General features: G+C 45.0%; 3 protein-coding genes and 6 non-coding genes across 11 annotated transcripts; 3 read left to right on the top strand and 6 right to left on the bottom strand.

The window, feature by feature from the left end:
* Positions 1-1,540: 1,540 nt before the first annotated feature.
* On the top strand, positions 1,541-19,760 carry LOC105701840 (synaptic vesicular amine transporter). 3 transcript variants are annotated; one of them, XM_012428952.1, is made up of 11 exons: positions 1,541-1,622; positions 7,265-7,404; positions 9,611-9,823; positions 9,972-10,131; positions 10,203-10,345; positions 11,738-11,920; positions 12,017-12,118; positions 12,180-12,354; positions 12,613-12,664; positions 12,765-12,948; positions 13,909-19,760. In XM_012428952.1, the coding sequence occupies exons 2-11, from the start codon at positions 7,290-7,292 to the stop codon at positions 14,130-14,132; spliced, it is 1,551 nt and encodes a 516-aa protein (XP_012284375.1). In that variant the 5' UTR covers positions 1,541-1,622; positions 7,265-7,289; the 3' UTR covers positions 14,133-19,760. The 3 variants fall into 3 exon arrangements, with proteins under 3 accessions (XP_012284375.1, XP_023288096.1, XP_023288095.1); XM_023432328.1 differs by lacking the exon at positions 1,541-1,622 and having other exon boundaries at positions 6,913-7,404; positions 13,909-14,042; positions 14,488-19,760; XM_023432327.1 differs by lacking the exon at positions 1,541-1,622 and having other exon boundaries at positions 6,913-7,404.
* Positions 9,399-9,470, bottom strand: Trnaa-cgc. Its single transcript has one exon. It is a non-coding gene; the product is annotated as a tRNA-Ala (tRNA).
* Positions 10,488-10,558, top strand: Trnag-gcc. The gene has a single exon. It is a non-coding gene; the product is annotated as a tRNA-Gly (tRNA).
* Positions 11,499-11,569, bottom strand: Trnag-gcc. Its single transcript has one exon. It is a non-coding gene; the product is annotated as a tRNA-Gly (tRNA).
* Positions 12,487-12,559, top strand: Trnak-uuu. The gene has a single exon. It is a non-coding gene; the product is annotated as a tRNA-Lys (tRNA).
* Positions 13,279-13,350, bottom strand: Trnah-gug. The gene has a single exon. It is a non-coding gene; the product is annotated as a tRNA-His (tRNA).
* Trnag-gcc lies at positions 13,653-13,723 on the bottom strand. The gene has a single exon. It is a non-coding gene; the product is annotated as a tRNA-Gly (tRNA).
* A 113-nt stretch (positions 19,761-19,873) lies between the features above and the next one.
* Positions 19,874-20,870, bottom strand: LOC105701596. Its single transcript, XM_012428458.2, has 4 exons — positions 20,538-20,870; positions 20,301-20,433; positions 20,130-20,213; positions 19,874-20,033 (listed from the first exon to the last, which is right to left on the bottom strand). Exons 1-4 carry the CDS (start codon positions 20,868-20,870, stop codon positions 19,891-19,893), a joined length of 693 nt encoding a protein of 230 aa, XP_012283881.1. The 3' UTR covers positions 19,874-19,890.
* A 636-nt stretch (positions 20,871-21,506) lies between these two features.
* On the bottom strand, positions 21,507-24,860 carry LOC105701883 (protein RMD5 homolog A). Its single transcript, XM_012429015.1, has 7 exons — positions 24,665-24,860; positions 23,757-24,034; positions 23,505-23,642; positions 23,103-23,401; positions 22,923-23,025; positions 22,661-22,815; positions 21,507-22,584 (listed from the first exon to the last, which is right to left on the bottom strand). Exons 1-7 carry the CDS (start codon positions 24,813-24,815, stop codon positions 22,521-22,523), a joined length of 1,188 nt encoding a protein of 395 aa, XP_012284438.1. The 5' UTR covers positions 24,816-24,860; the 3' UTR covers positions 21,507-22,520.
* Between the last annotated feature and the right edge of the window lie 251 nt (positions 24,861-25,111).

Below are 25,111 nucleotides of genomic sequence, written 5' to 3'. Positions count from 1 at the left end.
TTTCTATATTGCTTTCTCGTTCGACTCCACAGGTGGTAACAAGCCGGAATCGCATGTATAAATCTGCTCATCGGCGAGGTGATCCTTATTAGACGCGATTCGAATCGCCCCTCGAGGGCAGTTTCCTCCAATCTTATATTTTTAGACACCGCTTCGCGAGTTTCCCGAGTCGCCCTCGCCGCCATCTTGCTTTTCTCTCTGCACTCAGCGACCTCGTCGATAATAACGTCAGCTTAGAGATAAAATATTCGTTCGGACCGGCACTTCCTTCGTCTTCAAATTCCTCCTGTGTCCGCGTCTCTTCGGAGTCGGAGCACGAAATAATAATCAGATTGTTTTATAGCGTTCGCGGCCAAAATGCGAGTGGAATAGCTAATGTCCGCAGGGGATGGTCTCGGTCAAAAGCACCTAAAGCTCCCCGCTTATTTTCCCTCGACTCGAATCCACTCGAGGAGGCTCATATTTTCCGGAGCACGTGGCCAAGGAAGAAAGGACTTCCACGGGCCGACCCTCCCCGGAAGCTCGGGTATTTTTTTAAACCCCCCCACCGGTCCCTGAAATTTCCTCCCACTTTTCAAACGTTCTTCTCACATTTCCAGAGGACGTCGAGGACGAGGCTATAAATCAAGAAGAAATCGAAGAAACGAAGGTGCGAATCCAGGAGGGGCCGGAACGTAGACGAGACTGCCGAGGTCCCCATTTCTGGAGCGGAGGCGTTTTAATAAAGAGTCGTGACCCGGGCAGGGCACTCATATCAAAAATTCCTCAAAGTCCCGGAATGCCGAGCGCCCTCCCGAAGCATTCCGCGGCTCCGGCTCTTCATTGATGGACCACGACGACGACACGGCACGGAGCCATTTCCACCACAATCGGCATAACCGCGCCCGCCGTCGTTAGAGCTCACCCTCTGCTTCGAAGCACGCTCCCCGGGGTCTTGAAGCCAAAGTAAGCGACAATTTATGGCTCGGAGCTTTCCCGCGATGAGCGGCAGGAGCTCCCTAAGATCCTCGAAAATTCCTGCCGGATGAAAAAGGGCATCCTCGCTGTCTCCACTCGTCATAGATTCGCTGTACCTTGCATCGACCCAAAAAAATTACGTAAAACAGTCGGGACTAGACATTGCACCATACCTATTTAAATGAATACACTAATGTTTCATGAGACATGAAAAATCCAGGATCGCGCAGGCAGGGAAATTTATTCCAAGGAAGATATTCCGTTTTTTTAATATTCTAATAATATATTGTTATATATGATATGTATTTTATAGGTGATCCTTTTGTACAGGGTGATACGGCCGCGCCGATTGCGCCTGGTGGGGGCGATAAGAAGTGGGGCTGGGCACGACGGGGGCGGCAACCCCCGGCCGACCATGCGCCCTGTCCTCTCCGATTGGGGCCACGGTCCTCGGGATCGGAAGAGGAGGCCGAAGACGTTCACCGGACGCAGACGACGCAGGGTTGCGACGGCCCCGAGCCGGACACGGGGTGAGATGCGCCCGCACCCTCAATCGGCCACGGGATTTCCATCGGCGAGCACCGCCTACCGAGGGGACGAGGAAAAGGACGGTTAGCGCATCCTCTGGGAACCGGATCGCTCCTTCGGGAAAGCCTCCGCGATCGGTGAGCCAGCTCTTCACCCTCTCAGACTATCTCGAATCCGGAACTCCGAGGTATCGGGAATTCAGTGATTTTAAATATATTCCCATGATTATTTATAACAGATATTTCTAAGATTATCTGTAAAGTTCGGGGTAAGTCCTCACGGCACGCAAAGTACGTGCTATCACCGGCCCGATAAGAAATTTGGTGAGCACTGAATTTTTATATCTTCGATCTGCCGGAATAACGCGAGAGAGAACATTGATTAATATCGTTTTAAGTGGGTATTTTCGAAGAATATTTTTTAGGGGACCTAGGATCGACAGAATTATCTTGCACAGGGGAGACGAATTGGAAGTAAATCCTCCGGCTGATTCCGCGATTCAAGGTACACGTGGAGATTCGTCGAGTTATTAATGGATAATTCGATCGAAATTCGATTTCAACGACGCGCACGCATCGCGAGACAGCCCAAGGCTAGCTCTCGTAATACGATTTCGTTCCGCCTTTACAGCTCGCTACGTGAAATTCATTTCGTTACCGTTTGATTTACAAATAACGTCCTCGGACGATATACGGAGCATTCGACTGCAAGAGCGAGAGATTGGATTTGCATTCCGCATACATGGAGATATATGACCGGTCGGGCAGGACCCTTTATCAGTGCCAATCCCGGCACATCGTAGATTGCCCTCGGAGTCGATAAAAAGAGATCACTTGCCGAGAAAGTATGCAATAAAATGAGAACACAAAATTGAGCAACGATTCCGACATAAGCGTCTGGTCTGCTTTTAACAATCTGCACGACTTCCATTCTGTCGATTATTAATTAAAAATTAAGTTATCGGTGAATGACGACGTTTCCTTGTGATTCGCTTACGAGAGGTCTCGGGTCGCCGACGTGAGAGTGGGGAACAAGAAACGTCCCTCTCGTGGACGTTTAGTTTTCAATTATTCGCGCCATCGGGTCTCTGTCGGAAGTCGGTTATCCGACCGGATCTCTCTGAAAGGTCCATCCGACAGTTTCCGGTCCGACTAACGTGTCCACCCTGGAGATATCCAAAAGGGTCCCCTCTAACTTCCGACCTCGAGTCTCGACTTTGCGACCTCATTTCCACGTGTCAACCTCAGCAGAGGGACACGCCCGGGCTGGTCTTCGAAATCTCGACTTGGGGTCTCAGAGGGGACAAGGAGGCTGCCTCGAATGCTGGACCGAGATAAAAACTAATGCTTTTAATGAAATACTTCCCGCCACTCCCTTTGAGAGCGAAGGCCCGGGTGGAGGAGAAAGAATTTCAAAAGCTCGAGAGGGATGGCACGACGTCGACGTGGAAATACACACGGGGTACTTAGCGGGGGAATAATTAAAATTAACACCTGGACCCTCACTCGGGAAATTCAATTGTCCGCTATTAGCAAGGATAGGAAACCCGAGAAATAATTCCGGGCTCGGAAGAGACGGTTGGGGGACTCTAGTATTTTTTCTTCTTTTTTATTTAGAGTCCGGCACCCGGTGAAGCGAGATTTTTCGACCTGGCCGATTTTTCGAGTGGTCCGTCGCCCCTCTGTCGAGGGTGCCATCGCGGCTGCCGAGCTGCAGTTAATAGAGTCATCGGTAACTAGGTTATAAAGCAATCTGCATAACCGTGCTTGGTACTTTGCCTGGACTGGTGCACCCTAGCCTGCCGTAATTACCGGCGATAACGCGATTACCGGATCGTCAAGGGTAGTAACTGAGAAGACTACCCTGAGTAGTGGTACTCTCCGCACCTTGATTTCAGAGCCAAAGTGCTGCTCCGACCCTGAGGAAGATGCTTTCAAAACCCCTCCGTGAAATTCCTTTTTCGTTCCATCGACTTCAGATTTGACGATTCTTCGTTACCGCGAGTGATTAGAAAAGAATTCGCTTTTATTTCCGGCGATGGCGCGATCGGCTGATCTTCGAGGTCGGCGCCGACTTCGAAAAGTCTCCCGAAGATGCTCTTCGCGTCTTTATTTCCCGACCGAAGTGCGGATAAGGAAGAGGCATCGGAGCATGCGGAAGAGAATTCAATTCGATTTGGCAAAGACGTCTCGTCCTCTCGACTCGGGAAATCAAATCCAAAAGAGTCCTGGGTGGATCGTCAATCCGGGATATCAAATTCACGGAGAAGGATCGCACTTTGTCGATTTTTTAATAAAATACATCCCTCGAGAATTAAACATTTAGCTCGTATATATATATTTTTTTAACACTATTTTACTTATCCTACCCCTGGTTTTCGCAAGGCAATGTCCCGTCCCTTGAAGGGAGCGAAATCTTCAATCGGCCTGGGCCAGGGGGTGAGAACCAAATTGAACCAACAGGAGGAAAGGCGAAAATTGGCCGTTACTCTTATCAAACCGAGCTCTACTACCCCCGATTGCGAAAAATCGTCCTAACCGAGACGGACCGAATGGAGGTCGTAAACCTGTAAATTCTATTTGAACGCGATCGAAGGTGCAATTCGATCGAATACTTCCTCGCTATTCGTCCCTAGTTTCGGGAATTTCCCTAGACTTGGAGTTAAAATAAAAGAAAATAAAGGGTGAGAATTTTCAGGGGTTAAGAAGGAAATTCCCGGGGAATTCGGGGACAAGTCCACCCGGATCCCATGAGCTGGTTCATTCAGGGGAATAATTCGCTTAGCGCGGCAATATCGCGCGACAAAGTGGAGACGAGCTCTGCCTTTGGCGGTGCCGGTGCATCTCCTCCCTGCCGGGTTAAATGCAACTAACTGCATCCCCGAAGTAGCTAGTTACCCTCGGCCCCGGTAACGCGCGACCGGTTGACGCCCTGAGACTAATTGCAACACCATAACGCCGCACAGAATCCACAATTAACGTTAATCCTCGTCTAAATCCTTTCCAGAGTAAGATTTACCCCTCGGCGGATGAAAATTCTAACCCAGAGTCGATTTGCCGAACCAATTGTCCAAGAGAAGCAGCTTGAACGAAGGGAGCCGATATCGTCCAACTTGGAGGTCTACTTGTTGAAGCCCGAAGCAACAGTTTGCCCTTTAAGCTCCTCTCTCACCCCTGCCGAGCTTTTCTCGATCCGAGCCTCGACAGCCTCTTTGATTCCGCGAGCTTCCGAGTTTCGCGCCTTATCTTCGAGTCTTATCACTTATCGCCTCGTCTTCGCATCTCGGATTAGCAGTTTCAGGGGGGAAAAGGACTCGGAGAGGACGAGTCCGCGCTTTCGAGAAAGCTTTCTCCTATTCCGTGTGTCACGATTAGCTGGGAATCGGGGGGATCGCGTTTCTCTCGGGAAGATCTCGGGGACCTTGTAATCAGGTTCGGGTCCATTCAGCGAGCAAGTGCACCGGCTAAACGAATCAATTCGGGCCGTCGAGACCCTCGACTTCTCGGGGACGACTAATTGAGAGTCGCGCAAGTTCAGTCGCCAAGTTATACCAAGGTCTCGTCGAGCCATTGACTCGACGAAACCGCGTTACGGATGTAGGCGAGCGACACTAATTGCCCTTAAATTCGAGGATCCAACTCCGACTTGAACCGAGGATTCGTCGTCCCGTTCGAGGATGACCCTCGATGTAATCACCTAGAAGGTGCGCACCTATTAAAAAAAGAAACAAAACAAGAGAAGCCCGAAAATTGAAAACCACCACCAGATCAGGTCCCGAATTTTTCACATCATTATCATTTTTCACAGTAATTTATGATAATAGTCTTGAATGTAAAATTTCGCAGAGACTTTTTATCTTTCTGATAAATTTTTATTTTTTTTTTTCTTTTTTCGATCATTTTTCCCCAGTCGACCCAGGGGAGCAAAGGGTTGGCGATCGTCACGTTTTGCGATAAATCCCTTGGACTGACGTCGACAGGATTTTTCTATTAGCCCGTGCTATCTTTTTCTCGTGAACACAAGTGCTCGGCCACGTATATATAGAGGCGTAAGCGTATATAAGCAAGTGCACGTACGTGCCCCGTTCATACACCGCTGAATGCGTGAGTACGTGCAATCGGCGTACGTGACGGCGCACTCCACGTACACGCTCTCGCAAACCTTGATATATTTTGATAATGAGGTCGGATGAGGTGGCGGATCTCCGTGGTCACTTCATCACTCTACGTGTCACGCCTGTCAACCGCAAACCAGCGCTGTCAATTCTAGAGAGAACCCCTTCAGCCATCGAACCGACGAGGAGGATTTAATTTCTCTTTTTTTTTTTTTCTCGCGGAAATTCCGCGAATTTTTCCCCGCCACGATTTTTCTCTCATTATCTCTCCCCGCGTTATCGCCGTACCGCTGATTAATAAAATGAATAACCCCTACCGCGAAGAGTATCGATTATAATTCCTGGAAATTAATTCTTCGTCCAAAGAGGATGACAGGAGTGGAAGTCTCTAGGGTTGGGAATATTTGTTCTTTTTATTTTATGGGAAGTCAGAAATATATGTATATACCTGACACCAGGGAAATTTCCACCCCCGACCGGTGGGGGTTGTTCGGTATTTAAATAACGACGAGGAGTAAGCTCTCGACAAACAGGCGACAGGGCGGTCATTCTTTCGATAATTACCGAGAAGATAAGGCAGGGAGGAATCGGAGCTTATAAGTGGTCCGAAGAGGAGGGAAAGAGAAGTGAGCTTTCTCTGAGAATAATGCACGCCCCCTTGGGAGCGGCCTTTCAGAAAAATGCTGATTGCTTCCTTCCCATCCTTCTTGTCCGTTCTGCCGCTTTTCCGAGTCCCCTCTTGTCACCTCATCGATCTCCGATTTTCCCCCACGAGGAGGGACATCGGACCAGGCTCATATTTGTCGATCGCGCCTCGTATTATCGCCGTTTCCGCCATTCATACAAGACAAACAGGACACCCTCGAAGCAGGGAAGAGAGGCAGAAGTATCCTTCCGCGAATAAGAAGACAAAGAAACGTTTGTTCAGAAAATTGAGTTCCGAGGGAGGAAAACTACCCCTTTTCCTGACACCTGCATATACGGCTCAACGACTTCTTTTAATATTTTTAATAATAAGAAAATTGGCAGTTTCGATATGCGATTCTTTTTTCTCGCAGGGGGTGGGTCCAAGGAATCCAAGGTATCCAGGGTGGTTCCCAGGGAGAGGGAAAAAGAGACGAATGCTAGTACCGAGCCTTTCACAGGCGATCGCGAAAGTGAGAATTAAAAGCATCCGCTAACTGAGTTATTACGAATAAAAGAGCGAGGGAGGAAAATGGAGGGGGCTAAAAGCGTGTCTTTAACACGGTTAATTGTGCACGGCCAAACGTGCGGATCGGGGGAATTAATTGAGGGCTCGGAGAGGGCGGAAACGTGACGCTTATTATCGCCCTCCATGGGAGAATAATTCCCCCGTTTCCCCCGATTTAACCAAGGCGTTCCCGTATTTTATTTCTCGCCGAGGAGCGGCGAGCTTTAAAGGGGCCCGATGGTCGAATGGAATCTCGGGAGAATTTCCCGGGAATTCTTGCAAAATTGCGGCTGAGTGGACCAATCCGAGTGATTGGTCCTGCTTTTACGTGGAAATGGTTCCTCCTCGGCGCTAATGCATCGCCCTCCTACGATTTGTGGAAATAAGGTCAGAAATCGAGGAAGGGTCCCGCCTCACCTCTCGAGAGGTGGAGTGCGGAGCTAATCAATTTACACTCTGCCTTCTTCTTCCAGAACAGTGGGTAGACGTTAGAGGAGGATGATAGGTGCAGAATGGAGCGGGTGGCTTCAACGATGTCGGGAATCACGAAAGCTCGTCCTCGTGATAGTCGCCATCGCCTTGCTGCTGGATAACATGCTGCTGACGACCGTAGGTGAGGGATTAAAATAAGTAATAATTTTTTAAAGAGCCGGTAATGGCCTCTAGGAAATGGAAAAATGGCCGCGGAGGGTGTAAAAAATATCTACCAGCCCAATTCTCCAAGGATGGTCGGATGGAAATAATTCCCCGGTGGATTAATCGAGACCCTCGGTCGGGTCTTCGGGGTCCTCTTCGACTATCGAGGCTCGCAATCCCGACTCGCTGGCGCGTGGTCGAAACTTTTAACGAGCGATTCTGGCTCCGGGTTTTTCTCTGTCACCGGTTAGTCCAACGTGTCCATTGTCGGCAAGGACTGACGGAGAAGCAGGACGAAGGGAGGGCAAAGGTTCCGCTCCTCGGGGTAGCCGAGGACGTAATTAGTTAAGCCGCTCCAGAGGAGCACGTGGATTGGCACAATACTCCCGGTTTCGGGATTAAAGTTGCAGGACCGAGCCCTGGTAAGAAAGGAGAGGGAGGCGGATCCTCCTTACGAAGTCCGTCAATTAAAGGCGCGTCCAATTTCATTAAGTCTCTACTTAACGCTCGGCCGCCTTCTGGCTACCGCTAAGTCTCCGCCATTGCGCCTTCGAGATCGCTGCTGTTTCTTTTCCTCCTCATCTCGGCTTCCTTTTTCCGCCCCCGTCGAGAGCTACCTCAGATTGCTTCCTGAGAGGATATCGTTACCCCCAGTAAAAGCATTCGTTAGGATACGTCATGCTCTCGGATTTCAATTTCGCCCCCTGAGGTGCATTCTTCAAGGCGCGGGGCAACCAAGAAACGCCCCCGAAGAGCGCCACCCCAAGCTCGTAGAATTTTCATGAAATTTCCGAAAACCCCTGAGAATTTTTCCAAATCACCCTGAACGGTTTCTCAGATGGAAAGGAAAGCGAGGATCTTCCGCATTGTGCTATTTGTCGCTTTCCAAGAAAACTCGAGTACCCACCTCCACCCTCAGTGGGTCAAGAGACGAGAAGGGCGGTGACGTTTTGTCCCAACATTTTAATGCCGCCTTGAATCCGGAATTTTATATCAATTTTCTAGGGTTGACCGCAGGAGTCAAAAGAGTGGACGCGCGTTAACGTCATCTCGAGAATATCCCTCGATACGTCGGAGGTTGGAAGAAATTGGCAATCATATTATAGAATATAAGTTCTGGTAATACTCCCCCCCCCCTGTTCCTCGTCCCAACCGATCGAAATCCCTCTTAACAACCTGAGAGCGGTCTGACAAGGATTCGCCGCGATTAGGGAAGGATCTTCCTTGGAAATGATATCCCGAGGGAGGACTCGTAATATCCCTCGGATTGTTATTCACGAAGGGGGTTGAAAAAAAGAGGAATTGATTATTTTTGCATCGCTTATTATTTAAGGTTTCCTCCTAAAGTTTTCATTATCGTTATATATATTTATTTGGAATGATTTCTTTTTATCCCTCGACTGCATCGCGGTGCACCTGGGGCTGCAGGGGGTAAGTGACGAACAGTTTCCCTCCTTTACCGGGGGCCTTGAACAGGGAGGGTAAAATAAAATCCTAAAAATCGAAGTCTCTCTTGGTCAACCGGTGGCCGGTTCCTTTTCCCGGCTTTTAACTTTCCGCCCTCGCTTTGGCACCCTTTCCTCGTGGGATCTTTAATTCAGCAGGCAATCCCCGTTTATGGGGTTTGGCCTAGAGGAGAGAGAACGTATGGGCCACCATGTGTCACGGCACCAATCCGGATAAGTGGTCATGCATTTATGGAGTGCCTCCATGTTTCGCCGGGATGTTAAAAGAAGTACCCGCGCAGAGTATACGTCTTAAAATAACATCCCGGGGTGTCCTTTCCATTCGCACATCTATTTCGCCTCTCCGTTCCATTCTTCCCCGAGGTCGATTTAATTCTTATAACGTCACCGCTTAATGATCCGTAAAAATAAACAAATCAATAAATAAATCGTCCCTTGCAAAGGACTCCTCACTGCCGGTTGAAAGAAATGGGAATAAAAGGGATAAAAAAAAATGTAGTCCTTCTGGAGGTGCTGGGATTTGAACCCAGGACTTTCAGCATGCGAAGCAGACACTCTACCACTGAGTTACACCCCCAAGGTACCAGATAGTTCGAATTTCGAGTCCATGGGGGCGCTCGGACCTTAATTTCCCACATTTCTATAATTATCGTTAACCTTAATTACTCTAAGTGGCTATAAACATTATTAATGGTTTTTCCTCTTTCCGTTGTTCAGTTCCCATCATCCCGGAATTTCTGTACGACATCAGGCATCCTAATGCTACCCTCAGCGAACATCTTGAAAATGCGGCTCCTCGTACTACGGCGGCGACGACGACGACGACGACGACCACCACGACTCCAAGATGTCCCTGTGCCTCTTCTAACTCGTCGAACAACTCGCAAATCGAATTCTTGGGCAGTTTTACGACATCCGCCGACGTCACAGGTTCCGTTAAAAGAATATGATACATTATGTATTTATGATGTAAGTCTCGGCATCGGGGTAAATGCACGGTTTAAAGGACCCGGTCTTATGCAACGATATTTCATATTTTCATTAAGTTTAACCCTCTGTTATTTACCGATGTATTAAGTGGAGAGTACAACGGTCAACCTGACGGCTATCGAGGAAGAGGAGAACCAACAAAGGCACAAGGAACTTCTCGAGGAGACCGTCGCCGTCGGCATGATGTTCGCCTCAAAGGCCTTCGTCCAATTGTTGGCTAACCCCATCGTCGGGCCGCTTACTCACAAGTAAATATTATCCCGGTATAATGCCGAATTCCTTAAACAGGAATACCTTAATTGGTCGATTGGAATTCTAGAATCGGCTACAGCATCCCCATGTTCACCGGCTTCATCATTATGTTCCTGTCCACCTTGATATTTGCATTCGGGCGAAGCTATAGTATTTTGTTCTTGGCGAGGGCTCTACAAGGCATAGGATCATCCTGCTCCAGCGTCTCGGGTAAGAGAATAATAAAGGTTAACTGTCGGCCTAGTGAGGTGGATTTTTTAATTAAACGTTACTTTCTTATATTTATTAAAGTATTTTAAATTCACTTGATATAGTATATATATTTATATTTATTTTAGATCTTTTCCGAACAGCATCGGTGGTTCAGTGGTAGAATGCTCGCCTGCCACGCGGGCGGCCCGGGTTCGATTCCCGGCCGATGCAATTTCTTTTTTTTTTCATCTTCTACTCCAATTTTTATTTCTTGATACCGAAAAAAAAAAATCACTGAATCATAAAAAAGGTAGATAGGGCACCTGAATATCTTTACGTGCAAATCGCGGGGAGCGTGGGACACTTTACAGCATAAAACAGGTGAAAATGATCTGTGATTATAAAACGTCATGTCGGTTTCCCGTCGTGACTTTGAAATCTGTAACGTGATGGTCCGATTGGTGCTGTCACGATGAAATTTACATAAATAGTCGAGGGGTGGGAATAGAAGCATACTTGCGCGAGCAGAAGCATTTAGTTTGAATAATGAAGATAATTACGAAATTACTGTCCGCCTTGATGGTGGTATTATTTTTGTTTGACATGGCGGAAGCTAAGGCAGCACCAAAGGCAAAGCCAGATTGGTTCTTTTTCGGTCAAACTACTACTACTACGACAGAACCGACCACACGGGGAGGATGGTTTCCTTGGATTGGAATAAAGGGTTAGTCAGTCGTGATCAAACATTAAACCATGTTTAATGATGTATAGTCGAGGTGGAGATGCAGAAAAATAAAGTGGCACCAATTTTACTAACTTAACGAGAACACGTCAGTGAAAGTCATCTCCAACCTGGAGGAGAAAGTCTGATTCCGAGGAGATCGTATCGACTGAAATAGACCGAACCCGATTTACCAGGAGAATAATGAACGTCTAATAAAACCGACTGTACACCGCACTAGTTCGTCATTTTAATATAATTTTAATTAATGGACTAATTGTATCGCATACTCTTCCTCGCGTTCCTCAAAAATATGTTACACTGTTATTTTCACAACAGTTATTGTATAAAAACAGGAAAAAGTAGGGCAGAAGTATTTTCGCCGTTAAAAGGTTACCGCGAATGGTGTAGAAATTGTTGAATAAATGGTAAAAAAAAAACAAAATTAATTGCATCGGCCGGGAATCGAACCCGGGCCGCCCGCGTGGCAGGCGAGCATTCTACCACTGAACCACCGATGCTTGTATGTCATTGAAATTAATCATTACCGTCGTTATCATTGATAATTCCCTACTAATTGTACTATAATACGTCTTCAGTTGACGCGCTGTTTACTTCACGTATTTTAGAATGAAATAAAAAATATTTTTAGAGCAAGAATTAGAGGGAGATTTTCTTTCGATGTCCAGGTATGGGCATGTTGGCGGAAAGATATCAGGACGATAAGGAGAGAGGCAACGCGATGGGCATCGCTCTCGGAGGATTGGCACTTGGCGTGTTAATCGGTCCACCTTTCGGAGGCGTTATGTACGAATTCGTAGGAAAGTCTGCACCCTTCCTCATCCTCTCGGCTCTGGCTCTTGGTGACGGATGTCAGTATCCTGGATAAATTAATCTCGACGAGTCGAGTCCATGTTCTATGAATAAGATCCATGATTAATTGGATGCCTAACTCATAAAAAATTCAGTGTTACAGCTGCTGATGCTTCAGCCCTCCGTCGTCTATACAGAGGCGGTGCCACCGTCTCTGAAGTCCCTTATCATGGACCCCTACATCGTGATAGCTGCCGGTAAGTTTCTCGATTTTATATAAAAATAATTATTTCGAATTAACGACGCCCGACGTTCCAGGGGCGATAACTTTCGCCAATATGGGAATCGCCATGCTGGAGCCGAGTCTTCCTATCTGGATGATGGACACGATGGGAGCGAGTCGATGGAAACAAGGAGCCACGTTTTTACCAGCCAGCATCAGTTATCTCATCGGCACTAATCTCTTCGGTCCCCTTGGTCACAAAATGGGCAGGTCAATACATGCATATATCCTTTTTAATCACTTGCTTCACTTTTAAAACGTTGGCGCCACTCGTGAAGCTCTATTTCTATTCTCTAAGACCCACTCGGTTGTGCCAAGGCGATAAGAAAAGGATTTCGAAATGCCCGGATAGCTCAGTCGGTAGAGCATCAGACTTTTAATCTGAGGGTCCAGGGTTCGAGTCCCTGTTCGGGCGTTTAATTATTTTTTTTTTTTAGGCTCTCGTTGTTAATAAAAATCTTATTACAGATGGCTGGCCTCCTTAATAGGACTTATCGTGATCGGCCTGTGTCTGATGTGCGTAAGTATCAGGGACAATGTGCTCGCCCTTGCTCTATAAATTTAGCCTAGACCGAATTTAAACCCAGAGATAACTCGTTCGAATTTTTTTGCCGCTTTAGATTCCGCTCGCGAGGAGCATAAATCATCTGATCGTTCCAAATGCTGGGTTGGGTTTCGCCATTGGCATGGTAGACAGCTCGATGATGCCAGAATTAGGGTACTTGGTGGACATTCGACATTCAGCCGTTTACGGAAGCGTCTACGCAATTGGGGACGTGGCATTTTGCCTAGGTTTTGCAATCGGTACGTAATTTCCCTTAAAAATTCTCCCGACGTACATTTTCTATCCAAACATTATATGCAATAACATTTCAACCGATAAACTGAGACCAACTCATATCTGGTTAATTATAGTGGTTTAAGCATGTCGCAAGTTAAATATCCCGGGATAAGAAACGATAACGAACAGGGAAGAACAAAAGAATTCGCGGCATCGCGCTGCGAACTCTGATAAGGTATGATGGAAAATTGGAAGAAAAATATTCTCGGAGGGTGTGAGGTGATAGGAGGGCCGAGGAATTGAAAAGCGAGAGAAAAAAAGAAACCTCTACCGTAACAATGTATCGAGAACATTGCCATGACCAGGATTCGAACCTGGGTTACTACGGCCACAACGTAGGGTCCTAACCACTAGACGATCACGGCTGTCAGAGGAATTGAGAGATCGTTGCATTCTTCTCGGGAAATTCCGCAGATGGAAAGGGTTAAGTGGGTCACCGTCCATGTTTCCACTATTCTACAAAAATTCGATAAATTTCGGATTAAAGAACCTAAGGACGATTGGTCATGCCCACGTTCCATAAACGCGGATCAATAACGCGTATTTTGGCGAAAGGAATTTTTCCGTCGCGAGTAAGAAATTAAAAAGGGGACGTGGTATTTGTTCCGCGTAATTGTGAGGTTATGGTCGAGTTTCTGGAAATCGGGGGAGGGAGAAAAAAAATTATTGCATCGGCCGGGAATCGAACCCGGGCCGCCCGCGTGGCAGGCGAGCATTCTACCACTGAACCACCGATGCGGATGTCAAGGAGATTTTAATGCGTGTAGAGTAGTAGTCAAGAAAGTAGGTCATTGAATCTCTAAGCAATTAGGCTTTACGCGTCATCTTATCATCATTCTACCTTAGAACAACGATATCAGTGCTCTAGAGTTTTTTAAAGAATTGATTTGCAGCGGAAGTGACGTTTAAAAATTTATTTCCAGGGCCTGCGTTGAGCGGAACTTTAGTTAACAGCATAGGTTTCGAGTGGATGCTCTTTGGCATCGCCATTTTGAATTTCATGTACGCCCCGCTCATGTATTTCTTGAAAGCACCGCCGACGAAGGAGGAGAGAAAAGTACGCCGTGATAATAATACCGCATTGCACGCACGTAATCATTACCTCGGATCTGGTTTCTGCATGCCTGCTAATTGTCGCCGAAAATAGTTTAGACGCTCGCATGTGTGGCAAAGTAAATAATTTTGTCGAACCGCTGACTAACGAATCGGAGATTTTTAATATTTAATAGATTTCATAAGGATCCCCTTGCACGCTTAAAAGTACAAATACTCACTTTTGATCGTTATGTGAAGTGAAATTAGTCTCACTGTGCATAGTAAAAGACAAGATGGCCGACATCTCCGGTGACTTCAATGCTTCGCTGCACGCCTTTTCGCCCTGCTAGTACGAGTGGTACTTCTTAAAAAATCACATTACGTGTGCTTTGGAAAATCGCGACGCTGTATTATGGCTTATGTGAGCCGAACATTTCCAGACGTGTAATCATACTTAAACATTGCAGTCTCTAATCATCGGCGAGAAATCGTCGGTGCGGTACGTAACGTACCAGAACGAGGAGGAGGAGCAGTAAATATAGGTTGTCGAAATTTGAGGGTTGATGGCGACCACTTTTGAGACCAATTCGTTAGCCGCCATCGAGGAAGAAACGTCCTAATTTTTTCACGCCCAGTTCCGCATTTTTTCTTTTCTTCGCCTTAGTCGCGTCCATCGATATTCGCTACTAGTAGGAGTTACAAAAGAACGTTCAAAGGGAGAGGTGTGTTCCTTTTATTTCCGACTTTCGAAGCTCGTCGAAGGGTCCTATACGCTTTCTGTGAATCAAAGCACCAACGCGATTGGAGACATTAGATAGACGATTGTTAGAGATTCCGCGATCTAAAGGTCTTTCCGAAATTTCCGTAGTTGTTAGACGAAGAAAAAAGGAAAATAAGAAAGTGGTTCCCCCGAGTGAGCCCGACCTTGCGAAATCGAAATTCCTCGAGGAAATTTAAGCTCCGAAATTAAAAGTCGTTCAACACAATCGCTCTTTCGAGGGCTGGAAAAATCTAAGGGAAAACGGGGAGGGAAATGTCGCAAACTCTGGAGCTCACTCGTCGCACCACCAGTGCTTACAATTAGTACTTTTATCACTTAATGGCCCACTGTCGACATATAACGCATGCGGCTACTCGGAACGCATAACGATATCACGTATACATATACCCGATAACACTAATCTAGATGAATGTCAGAAATCTCGCGGAAAAATTGTTGGATCGTCCGTCACGAAGTCGCGGGTTAGACCGCCATCTTTAACGGCGGTTCATTTTGCAGCTTCGTATCGAACGGCCCGATATGATCGAGCGAATGCCGCGCAAAAGGTGCTGTACTCTTAACGATCGCACGTACGCGAATGTGTATTTTAACGAGCGAGTTAGAACCCACGAGGAGCGCACGAGTTAACGCTGCACTTGTAGATAATCGCAACGAGCGTTAGGGCGCCGCGATGCAGGGATGCACCTCGAGCATCGCGGGTATATTTTATAAAGTAAGCCTAGCCGGCCTTCTCTCAGCTCGAGCATGACAATAGTCGTAAGTTGCATACGTGATAAGTGAGAAAACGAGAATAGGCAAGAGGCGCTGGAGAGGACAGGCTGGAGAACGCGTAGGGAAGTAGAAAAAGAGCGATAAGAAATTCAGCACCCGACTTCGACGCAGAATATAGAAATATCAGTACCGAGGAGAGCCGTGTGAGCTTTCCAAAATTCCAAATTCAACGTAAAAAGAAAAAGAAGAGGGGGAAAAAAAAGCACAGCGGAACCGCCCGGTCTGGATTCCCTGAATGGCTGCAGGGAAACCGTGCACCAAAATGGCGGCCGGGCGCCATGAAGAGTTCCCATTCGGCCTGCAAAGTTGGACGCCCGATTTCGGCCAGCGGCTTGATATTTCAAATCGCCGCGAAAGCGCACGAGCTTCCCCGGACAATTTTTCATCCCGAATTGACAGGACACGTGGAGAATGCGCGCGTTGGCGCTCGATCGAGGATAATTGCGATTATTAACCGTAGTTGTTCCGCTCTTCTTCGGCGAGCCCGAGCGCGCGCGTCCGCCCACGGCGTCGAGGACGTTGAAAACGACCCTCCAACGACAAAATATACGTAAAAGCGAGGCGCAAGGCGAGGGACGAATCTTTGAACTTCACGAGAAACTTAATGGGGATTCGCGGCAGAAGGCTCGGTCCGGTTGTCTTCGTTCGTTCGTTTTAGCGTAGAGGAATCGCGATAGCAAGATTTAAAAAAGGACTTAAAGAGACCCCTCTAGAGATTCGTAGAAGCAATACAAAGTACTGTACGCGTATTTATACGATCCTATATTACACGCATCTATATTACGCGGATATGCACGCAACGTACACATACATGTATACTAATTGGACTAGTACTTAAGGAGAGGTCAAAGGCACGCGCTGCTCTCTTGCAATTAGTGCTCGCTTCTTTGTCGTGGTGTACTTCAAGCCGCCGGTTGATCGCCGTTGGTCGTACGTCGTAAATGTGTTAAGTCACAAGTTCAACTATCGATGTACTCAATATAAAAAAGGGACAAAAAAAAAGAGCATAAGAGTTACGTGCACGCGTATGTGCGTCGAGATCCTAAGCTACTGAATGTACCACTGTAGGATATCGTAGAGTTTAGGGGCACTTTTAAGGGGGCACGTAATGGTAATTAATTATGACGTTATTGCACCATTGCACCGCGTTATCGCGTAATTGCACCGCGTAGAGAAAGTATACATATATATATAAATAAATAAATAAATATATATATTTATGCAGCGCACGAATTATACCGTACACGTGCGCGCGTTAAATTACTGTATCGAGAATTAGTGGATTACCGTTGATGATCTCTGGGGTCATTAGTGTAATACGTGTTAACGAGCTTATGAGGATGATGTCTACTGTACTGGCTCTCGTTTCCTCGTAGATTAGTTGGTCGCGGGGTCCGAAAAAAACATAAAAAAAAAATACCTAGAGACGCGTTAATTAGAATTCGAGATTCGGTGGAGGGTCGCGATTTTCCGGGGCCCGGCAGCGTCGCTTTTTTTTCTTGCTCGCTTTTCGTTGTAATCGGTCGATTTCAGTTCGGAATGCCGCAAAATGGACGTCGCTCGATCCACGGAAAATCGCGGGGGTTTCGCTAATACCTCAGCTTATTGCTGCGAATCCTTAAACTTAACGAGGACGCATTCGTGCGTCTACTCCCGGTATGAAACGCGAGTCAATTTTGTCCCTTGATTCGTCAGGCGCCATTGCGATCGCTAAGATATATTACATTAAAAAAAAAAAAAAGAAAAACAAAATGGGTGGAACCAAGACTCTTGGAGCAGGCTCTCGTACAATGGCGGAGAAACTTTTAGAGGAGTAGTTATTAACGTCGAATAAAATCGCGGAGAGATTAGCGGCGTGCGACCGGAATGACCAGACCGTCGTCGCCCTCGTGCTGCCGTAAGGGTCGCTTTCCCGGAGCTAAGTCACGGGAAAGTGGGCCTTATCGTGGGCGGAGGAGGCGACGCTCCAGGCGACTCTCTGCACACCGTAGGACGTGCCAATCGTGGTTCACGTGTTTTATTGATAATGTATTTTGTAAATATACCTCGCGAGAGTAACGTGGGCAGCCGTTGCCCAATATTTCGAAAGGGAGTACCGTGCGGTTTGGAGGAAACGACTCGGATAGTCGGGAATAATTTGGGGAAAGGCTCGTCGCTCTCTGTACGAGCGCTCGTATTTTATGAAAGTGGACGAAGATAAGAAAGGGTCGGTTTAGGTTTCGATGAATTTGTGCTCGCGGAATTTCCCATGATTTTCGATATTTCTCACGGGGACTCGTCGACTTTGTCGGCTGGTCAGTTTGGGGAAGATCTCTGCTCTCGTTGGACCGTTTGTTGACTGTAAAAAGCTAAAAGGGAGCCTAAGTAGAGGTCTTGTAGATAAGAGAAAAACCTATAGAGAGATCGGCGCAAGAGGCCGACGCTTGTCCGAATTGCCGATGCAATCAAGTGGTTTTTAACTGTAAAAAGAAGCTCAGCCTGCGGACGTAGGGTGTATCCATTGTATACAACGAACGACTCGTCGTTACTTTGACGTTGCAAAGTCATTAACAATTTTTCCCTAATTTTCTAGTTCCTACATTAAAAAAGAAATTCGGGAAAACGCGTCGAAGGAAAGTACGCGTGGATATTGTACAAAGCGAAGGTCTTACTTTTAACTTATGCTCGGCGCAAATTGACTAATTTCTTCATATCTTTCATTTTTGAAACGATCCGAAGAATGTCCCAAGTCTTACAGGCGCACTGTAGTAATTGTACCATAGAGACTCTCATTTATGTCACATGTACTCTACATGATAACCGTATATAACGAATTTCTTTTTCTTTTTTTTTCCTTTTTAACAGTATGTTCTTACTATCGACGTCTTGTCATAGAGGCGATTTGTAAACTGACGTCCCTAGCCCGTTGCAGATTGATAATGATTTTATCGGTGTGCTCGATTAGTGTCTCTGGATATTATCATTAATTAATCGGCAGTCTCGTTGACGGCATTGAATTTTCGGAAATTGAGGTAGAGTCTAATTGGAGATATAACAAGTGGACGATTAGAACGATGAAAGAGATGGAAGGGAAGAAAAAAAAAAAATTGATCGGGGGTTTGTCTTGTATTTATCACGTCTCGCGACCCCTAATTTTCATGCCGAAGCGAAATTAATAACTCGTCGAGGGCTGCTATGGTGAACAGACAATAAGCAAAGAATATGGAACTCCCCACGGTTGAGAAGGAGAACTTATCGAATCTTCGATTGAAACTGCGAGACTTAAGCTGCTCACGCTTCTGGAGTCGAAGTCTGATTTTGTAGACACTCGTGTCGAGGGAATTGCCTTTTCCGTATCCTCTCTTAAAAAAAATTACCGATTACAACGTTTAACCCTCTTCTACCTTCCCCTGAACGTCAGGGAGTGGTTCAAACCGTTGACAAAAAAATCTCTTAAAATTAATCGATGCCCTCATTACGATTTTAACAAGGAGCCAACGCAGAGAGCAATTCCCTCGAGACCGCGCAATTAATCCATTTTCTAATTAGAGAAGCTCCGCGCTCGCAAAAGCTTCCTTTCGCGGAGGCTTCTTGGATAACAAGGTGGCCAGCTTATAGTTTGTCAGTGACTTAGTCGCCTACGATAAGTAAATCATATCGTTGTATCGTAATGTCTAAGCAGCTGGTGTATGGGTCCGACTAATGCCTGTATAGTGGAACAAGTGAAGAAGCGGAGGAGAAATATTAGTACTTGTCATGATTTCTTAGTGATACGTAGTTTGGATATTTGTCATTCCTGACGACATTTAAAGATTAAAGGGTTCTACGAGGCGCCAGCTCCGAGGGTTGTTAAGTTAAAAAAAAGAAAAAAAAAATTGTCCAATTGCCACCACGTGCATCCGAGTATGCGTCGATGCGATCTCAGAAACTGCATTTGGATTTGAACGGACTCGATGAAAATTCATAGTCCATGAAGAAAATAGGCCTAAACATGTGAAAATCTCACGATAGAGAGGACGCGTAGAATGTTAACACCTTAAGACCGGAAACTCGGAATATCATATCGAAAACTGGCTCCAATAGTAAACTCTGATGATAACATGGTTCTACTCGACTAGCTTAACCGTACCGGAGTAACTCCACCATGTAATTGTAATGGCTGTACATCACGTCTATATATGTATATGGGAACTGTGTTGTAACTAATAATAAATAAATGTACCGATCGTTAGTACCGCTTTATATCTTTCCTAGCCGCTTATCAGCGGGCATACGAGGTCGCGGGTGGACGTCGAAGAGATTAAGATATACTCTTAAGAAAAATAATGGAAGGTAGAATTCATGAATTATCTTCGACGTTTTTCACGCTCATGTGCTGGAGTAGGTCTTCGTCGATGTCCTCGAGTCTCGTCTCACCCAGGGCGATTTTTTTTATGTGCTTCAGCATCTCCATCGTGACTTTCATGGTCCTCTGAAGCTCGTCTGCGAGATAATGGAATTAATTCATTACAGATGAGATTTATTGAAAGGGTTTTCTTTATCAACTGCTTCTAACTCCTTTCGGTGTGCAATACCCACCGATTCCTGGATGCTTGATTTTCGATACACTTGAATCCTCGGCAGGCTCTCCAGATTCCTTGATCTTCAGGAAGGACTTCTCGTCTGGGAAACGGGGGTTTCAACGAAGAAACGTGATTACGCGTGCGAGAAAGGCTGGATAAATTGAACCATTAGAAGACTCGTTCTCACCGTAATTTAAGTCCCTCGAAGCGAGAATCCCGTTTCGTTCCACCAGGAAATTAACGTCTTTCACGCGTTGATTGGTTCTCTCGAGTAGGGTCTTGTTCAGCTCCACGCGCTTCAGGAGGGTCTTTAATTGCAGCTGAATGCAATGACAATCGCAACGAATTCATGATTTATACTGTTCCGACAATAATTTCGAATGTAAATTGCGGGATAAATTTATGAATAAAAAAGGAAACATACGTCCACATCGGTAGGCTCTTTCTCTTCGGAGTGGGCCACGTCGTCGAAAACATTGCGCAAAAATGAAAACGGCTCCACCGGATCTTCTTTAAGTCTATGCACCGAAGCCTGCAAGTCAGTCCCTGACATTTCCTCGACATTGTATAAACACTTAGATTTTTTGGAATTTATCAGCGACTCGATGCTACCCTCGAGTGCAATCATTTCCGACAACGAGGTGGACTTGCGATCTACACTTGGCACGTCTCCTCCCTTATTAACAAATTCTTCCAAGGCTCGCTCTTCTTCGTAGTCCAGTACAGGTTGAGATTTCGAGTTGTCAAAATCTCCCATCTTGTCGACACTTTTCGGGCGAGTCTTAATGACTGCTTCACTTTTGAAAATTTTTCGCGCACAGGTGGAAGGTCTCGAAACGGTGAAGGATCCCTTGTTCTTCAGTTTCTTCTCGAATTTTCTTTCACCCTCGATTCTCGTAGTTCCTGACGCAGTAGATGACGTTCCTGGCTTCTGACTATATACAAAAATTCATTCCACCGTATCGGATTATTTTTACAATTCTACCCTTAATCTTTTGGTACGACTCAATTTAATTCGATGACGTTCCAACCTGGTCTTAGACGTGTCGCTTGAAATCTTCATGGCCGATTTCATTTCTTTCCTCGCAAACTTCGCATTCGCTCTTTTAATGGATCTTCTATCCTATTTATTATTACGATAGAAATTGTGATATCTTTTACGAGTTCTCTACTACCGTTTTCCTTAGGGGACATAGTGATAGATGTCTCGTTTCCATAGCACGCTTCTCGACATGTTTGATCGATTCTGAAGATTGGAGAAAATCCCGAACATTTCATCGTGATTCGGAGCTCTTCTTTTATTAAAAAAAAAAATCGTCGAGCTTGATATAACTCCTGTTACCGAACATTAATAATTTTAAATTCAACTTGCTAATAATTGGAAAGAGTTCCGTTCGCTCGTACGTAACATTTATTTTAGCACTTGTATATAAAACAGTTTAATAAAATTAATGATGTTAACACATCTATCTATTTCCTAATGACTATACTATCGGATGTTACTTACAAAATCGTGAGTGGCGTAAAGTGTTCACCACTCGAGAACGTTAATGAGTGTGAAACAAACAAATATCTTATTTCGCCGTGAATTCGTCTTCCTTAAAGAACTACGATAATATTCCCTAGCTAAACCCTCGCCGACTTACAATAGTTATACATCTGCAAGTACACCATAAACGTATCGCAACCGCTGAAAACTTTGGCAGCTTGGATTTTCGTATACATAAACATTGTTGAAAAGAGGAGAAATAGGAAAATTTTCGATGGAAAAAGAATACAAACGGATTATCCAAAATAATATCTCAGCGCATCTCGAATAACATAAACTTCCAGGTGAAATCTCACTGCAAGATTTAATCGGACTTACATAAGAAGCACCTACGGAACTTCACTGGACTTACACTTCCTAAGGTTTAAAATTGAGTGTTATATATTAACGCGATGTGTTTTGTAAAGGAATATCATATGGTTCTATGCGTGTATCCGGCCTGATACAAGCTTTTTCATACAGCAGCTTTGAAACCACTGACAGCATCTTTACGGACTGGCCTTTGAACAATTTTCCTAGAGGCTTTCCCCCAAAGATGGACGAAATTAACAGGGCAGAAAAACCTCAAAGTCTTATGCTCTATTGAAATAAGAAAATTTTCTCTATTCACCAATCTCACGGTCATCTGTACAGGTATTCATAAATTATTCGAAGCATCCTTGCAATTTCACACAAATGATACTACGATCACTCTCTCAATGTCGAAGAGAAATTCAAAGGCAGAAATCTTTCCACAATTCGCTCTGTTCGACTAATCGGTGGCGAAATATATCGCTAAATAAAACGGAAAGAGAGAGAGAGAGAGATAATTAAACATATCATGTAATATGCTCGGTACGAATACAATATCACAGCAGTCTAGAAGTATATAAGTCTAGCATCTTCAGGATTCTGTTCCACTGGACAATACGGACACTTCAGCCTTAAAACAGAACGATTAATAAAAATATTGTTCCGTTGATAATATATAGAATGTAGTGTTTTTTCAATCGACTTACTTGTTCGAATTAGTGAGTTTATTAAGGGCATCTCGCGATATCACATGACCACAGACAAGTTTCATCGGAGGATTGTTCTCGGTGCTCTGCTGACGCAGAATTGGACAAGCGAACACCGAATGGTAGCGACTCTGTTTTCCCAAGTCAATCTCGATCTGTTAATGTTTATTTACTTAACGATTTAAAATACTCTTAGTATTAAGAAAAAAATTAAATTCATAATATACATTACAGGAGTTAATCTAATTAAATCATTTCTCACCGGAAGTTCATCCTTTCCATTCCAAATACCGGTTACTTGTCTCTGCTGCATCACTTGTTTTATATTAAGAAGAGCAGGAAGGGCAGTGCACCCTGCATTGATACTGTGGATAAAAATTTATTTATAGAATATGTGAATATGTCGAGTACCCAATTTAAGCAGGCCGAGAAGCATACATACCACACCGACAATGGGCTATCAACACTTAATCCAAGTAATGTGCACGCTTCCTTTGTAAACACGTCATGAATATCTAGCCACCGAGTGGGGTCTAGCAAGTATCTGTACGGGGATGACTGAATACCATATGGTAAGTAGAGTAAGGTTCCCATCAAAGCTTGAACCTCTTTTTCATGGCGAGTTACAAATTGCGTGAGATTTTTGCGAGCATACATAATTGCTTCGGCTTGTTTGCTTGGACCTTGTTGCACCAGTCTTATAAAATGTAACCTATGTAATTTAAATTCCAGCGAGGAATTCTGAAATATATTAATATGGGATTATAATTCCATATTTTATTGGTTCCGGATTGTTCAGTAGCATTCATGAATAAAGAGAAGTCTTAGATAAAGGACAACTTACTTGAGCTAGAAGAGCCTCTCTGTGATTTCTAGCCCATTCAAGTGCTGGCTCCAGATTTCTTTGTTTAAGGCAATCGAGTATATAGTTTAATTCCGTAAATGGTTTCTTTTTACTCTCGTCAGTCATAATTCCAGCTTCCTAAAATAATGTATTGCATTCATTATGTGTAAACAGCCCATTTTATTTTTATAAGAAATGAGGTGACATCTAAAGTATTTAGCAATGTTAAATGATTTAACAATGCAAGCTTACCGCAGCTAGTTCATCGGCTATGTCTAGCATTCCTTGGCGATAGAAATGTTGACAAATGACTTGGTTGAGAAGATGCGTCTTGTCGGAGAATACATCCTCTCTACTAGTGCCCGCAAAGTCTGCTATGAAATTTCTGTCGATCGCCTTGCCCACTTTCGAGACGGTACTGTGAAGATCGCGATGATCCGTTGCTAGTCGTTGGACTGTATCTCGTACTTTCGTCATAGCCTGTTTTAACACTTGTATCTGTCCAGGAGTCAGTTCATGATCAGCTGGAGCTGAAAAAATATTACTTGTTGTACAGTACTGCACATAACTGTAACAAGTGATAAACCTCAACCCTTTCAATCGTTCATGATATGAAATGATATTAATGCAATATTATTAATATTTTCTTCCCACATTATCACGTATATCTGCGAATCACTTGTATAATTTTTTCCACTCTATTCACTATAGTAATATATGTCTAGAATCGACAAGGTTCTCAACTTTACCCATCCCTTGTTTCGAGTGGTATACAGTTTCACCAAACATCAACAAAGATAGAGTTACTCTAATAAATGTATTCTTTCGGATTTGCACCATAACTTTAGACAGTCCTCGCTGATATACAATAATGTTCTTTCCTCACAAAGTACGTGCTCGCAACGAAAACATGCATTCTGTTTTAAATCTTGCTCAGCAGGTGAAAGTTATATAGTTTTCGACATGTTGGCTGCGCGTCCAAACAAGGTTACGGCAACAAACACAGCCAGTTATCGTTAAAGCATTCGTTGTGGTAATATTCGGAACTTTAATGCGAGAAAATCAAAAGAACAGAGCTCTGGCCTTGGCTAAGCGAGATATTTCCAGGAATTCCGAAATTTTGTTCCAACAAACGAGGCTTTGCCAGGGGAGACACTAACCATCTTCCAATTCCTTTTTTAGAGATTCGATATGATTGATTAAATCCCGCAGCACAGTGTCCGCGTGTTCGTTGATAGCTCCAAATTTCAGTAGAACTTTGTCAACTTCGCGCTCGACAGCATTACACGCCTCCATTATTGTTTTTCTCATTGAAATCTACGCGTCACTTGACATCCAACAACCCCCAACTGCACTTTCGAGTTCTAATTTGGGCAGCACTGTGGCGCCACGATCGATCTATTGCGCGAGCTTTCGGCTGACTGCAGCGCTGTGAAATAAAGCCTGTTGCCGGTCGAACCGATACGTGATTGGCTGTTCCTCCTAAAGGAGCGCTCTGATTGGTTGCTCGGTATCATGTACGTAAATTAATCGATACTTGTACAGTTTAAATAAAGATTTCTCGCATCTAAATATAATGAAGAGAATACTCTTTCTTGAAAAGTACC

This window comes from Orussus abietinus, unplaced genomic scaffold, assembly GCF_000612105.2.
Source record: "Orussus abietinus isolate OABI.00-Male unplaced genomic scaffold, Oabi_2.0 scaffold24, whole genome shotgun sequence".
Classification (NCBI taxonomy): Eukaryota; Metazoa; Arthropoda; class Insecta; order Hymenoptera; family Orussidae; genus Orussus; species Orussus abietinus.
The sequence above is the reverse complement of the archived record's forward strand: the minus strand, read 5'-3'. Positions and strand labels throughout refer to the sequence as shown.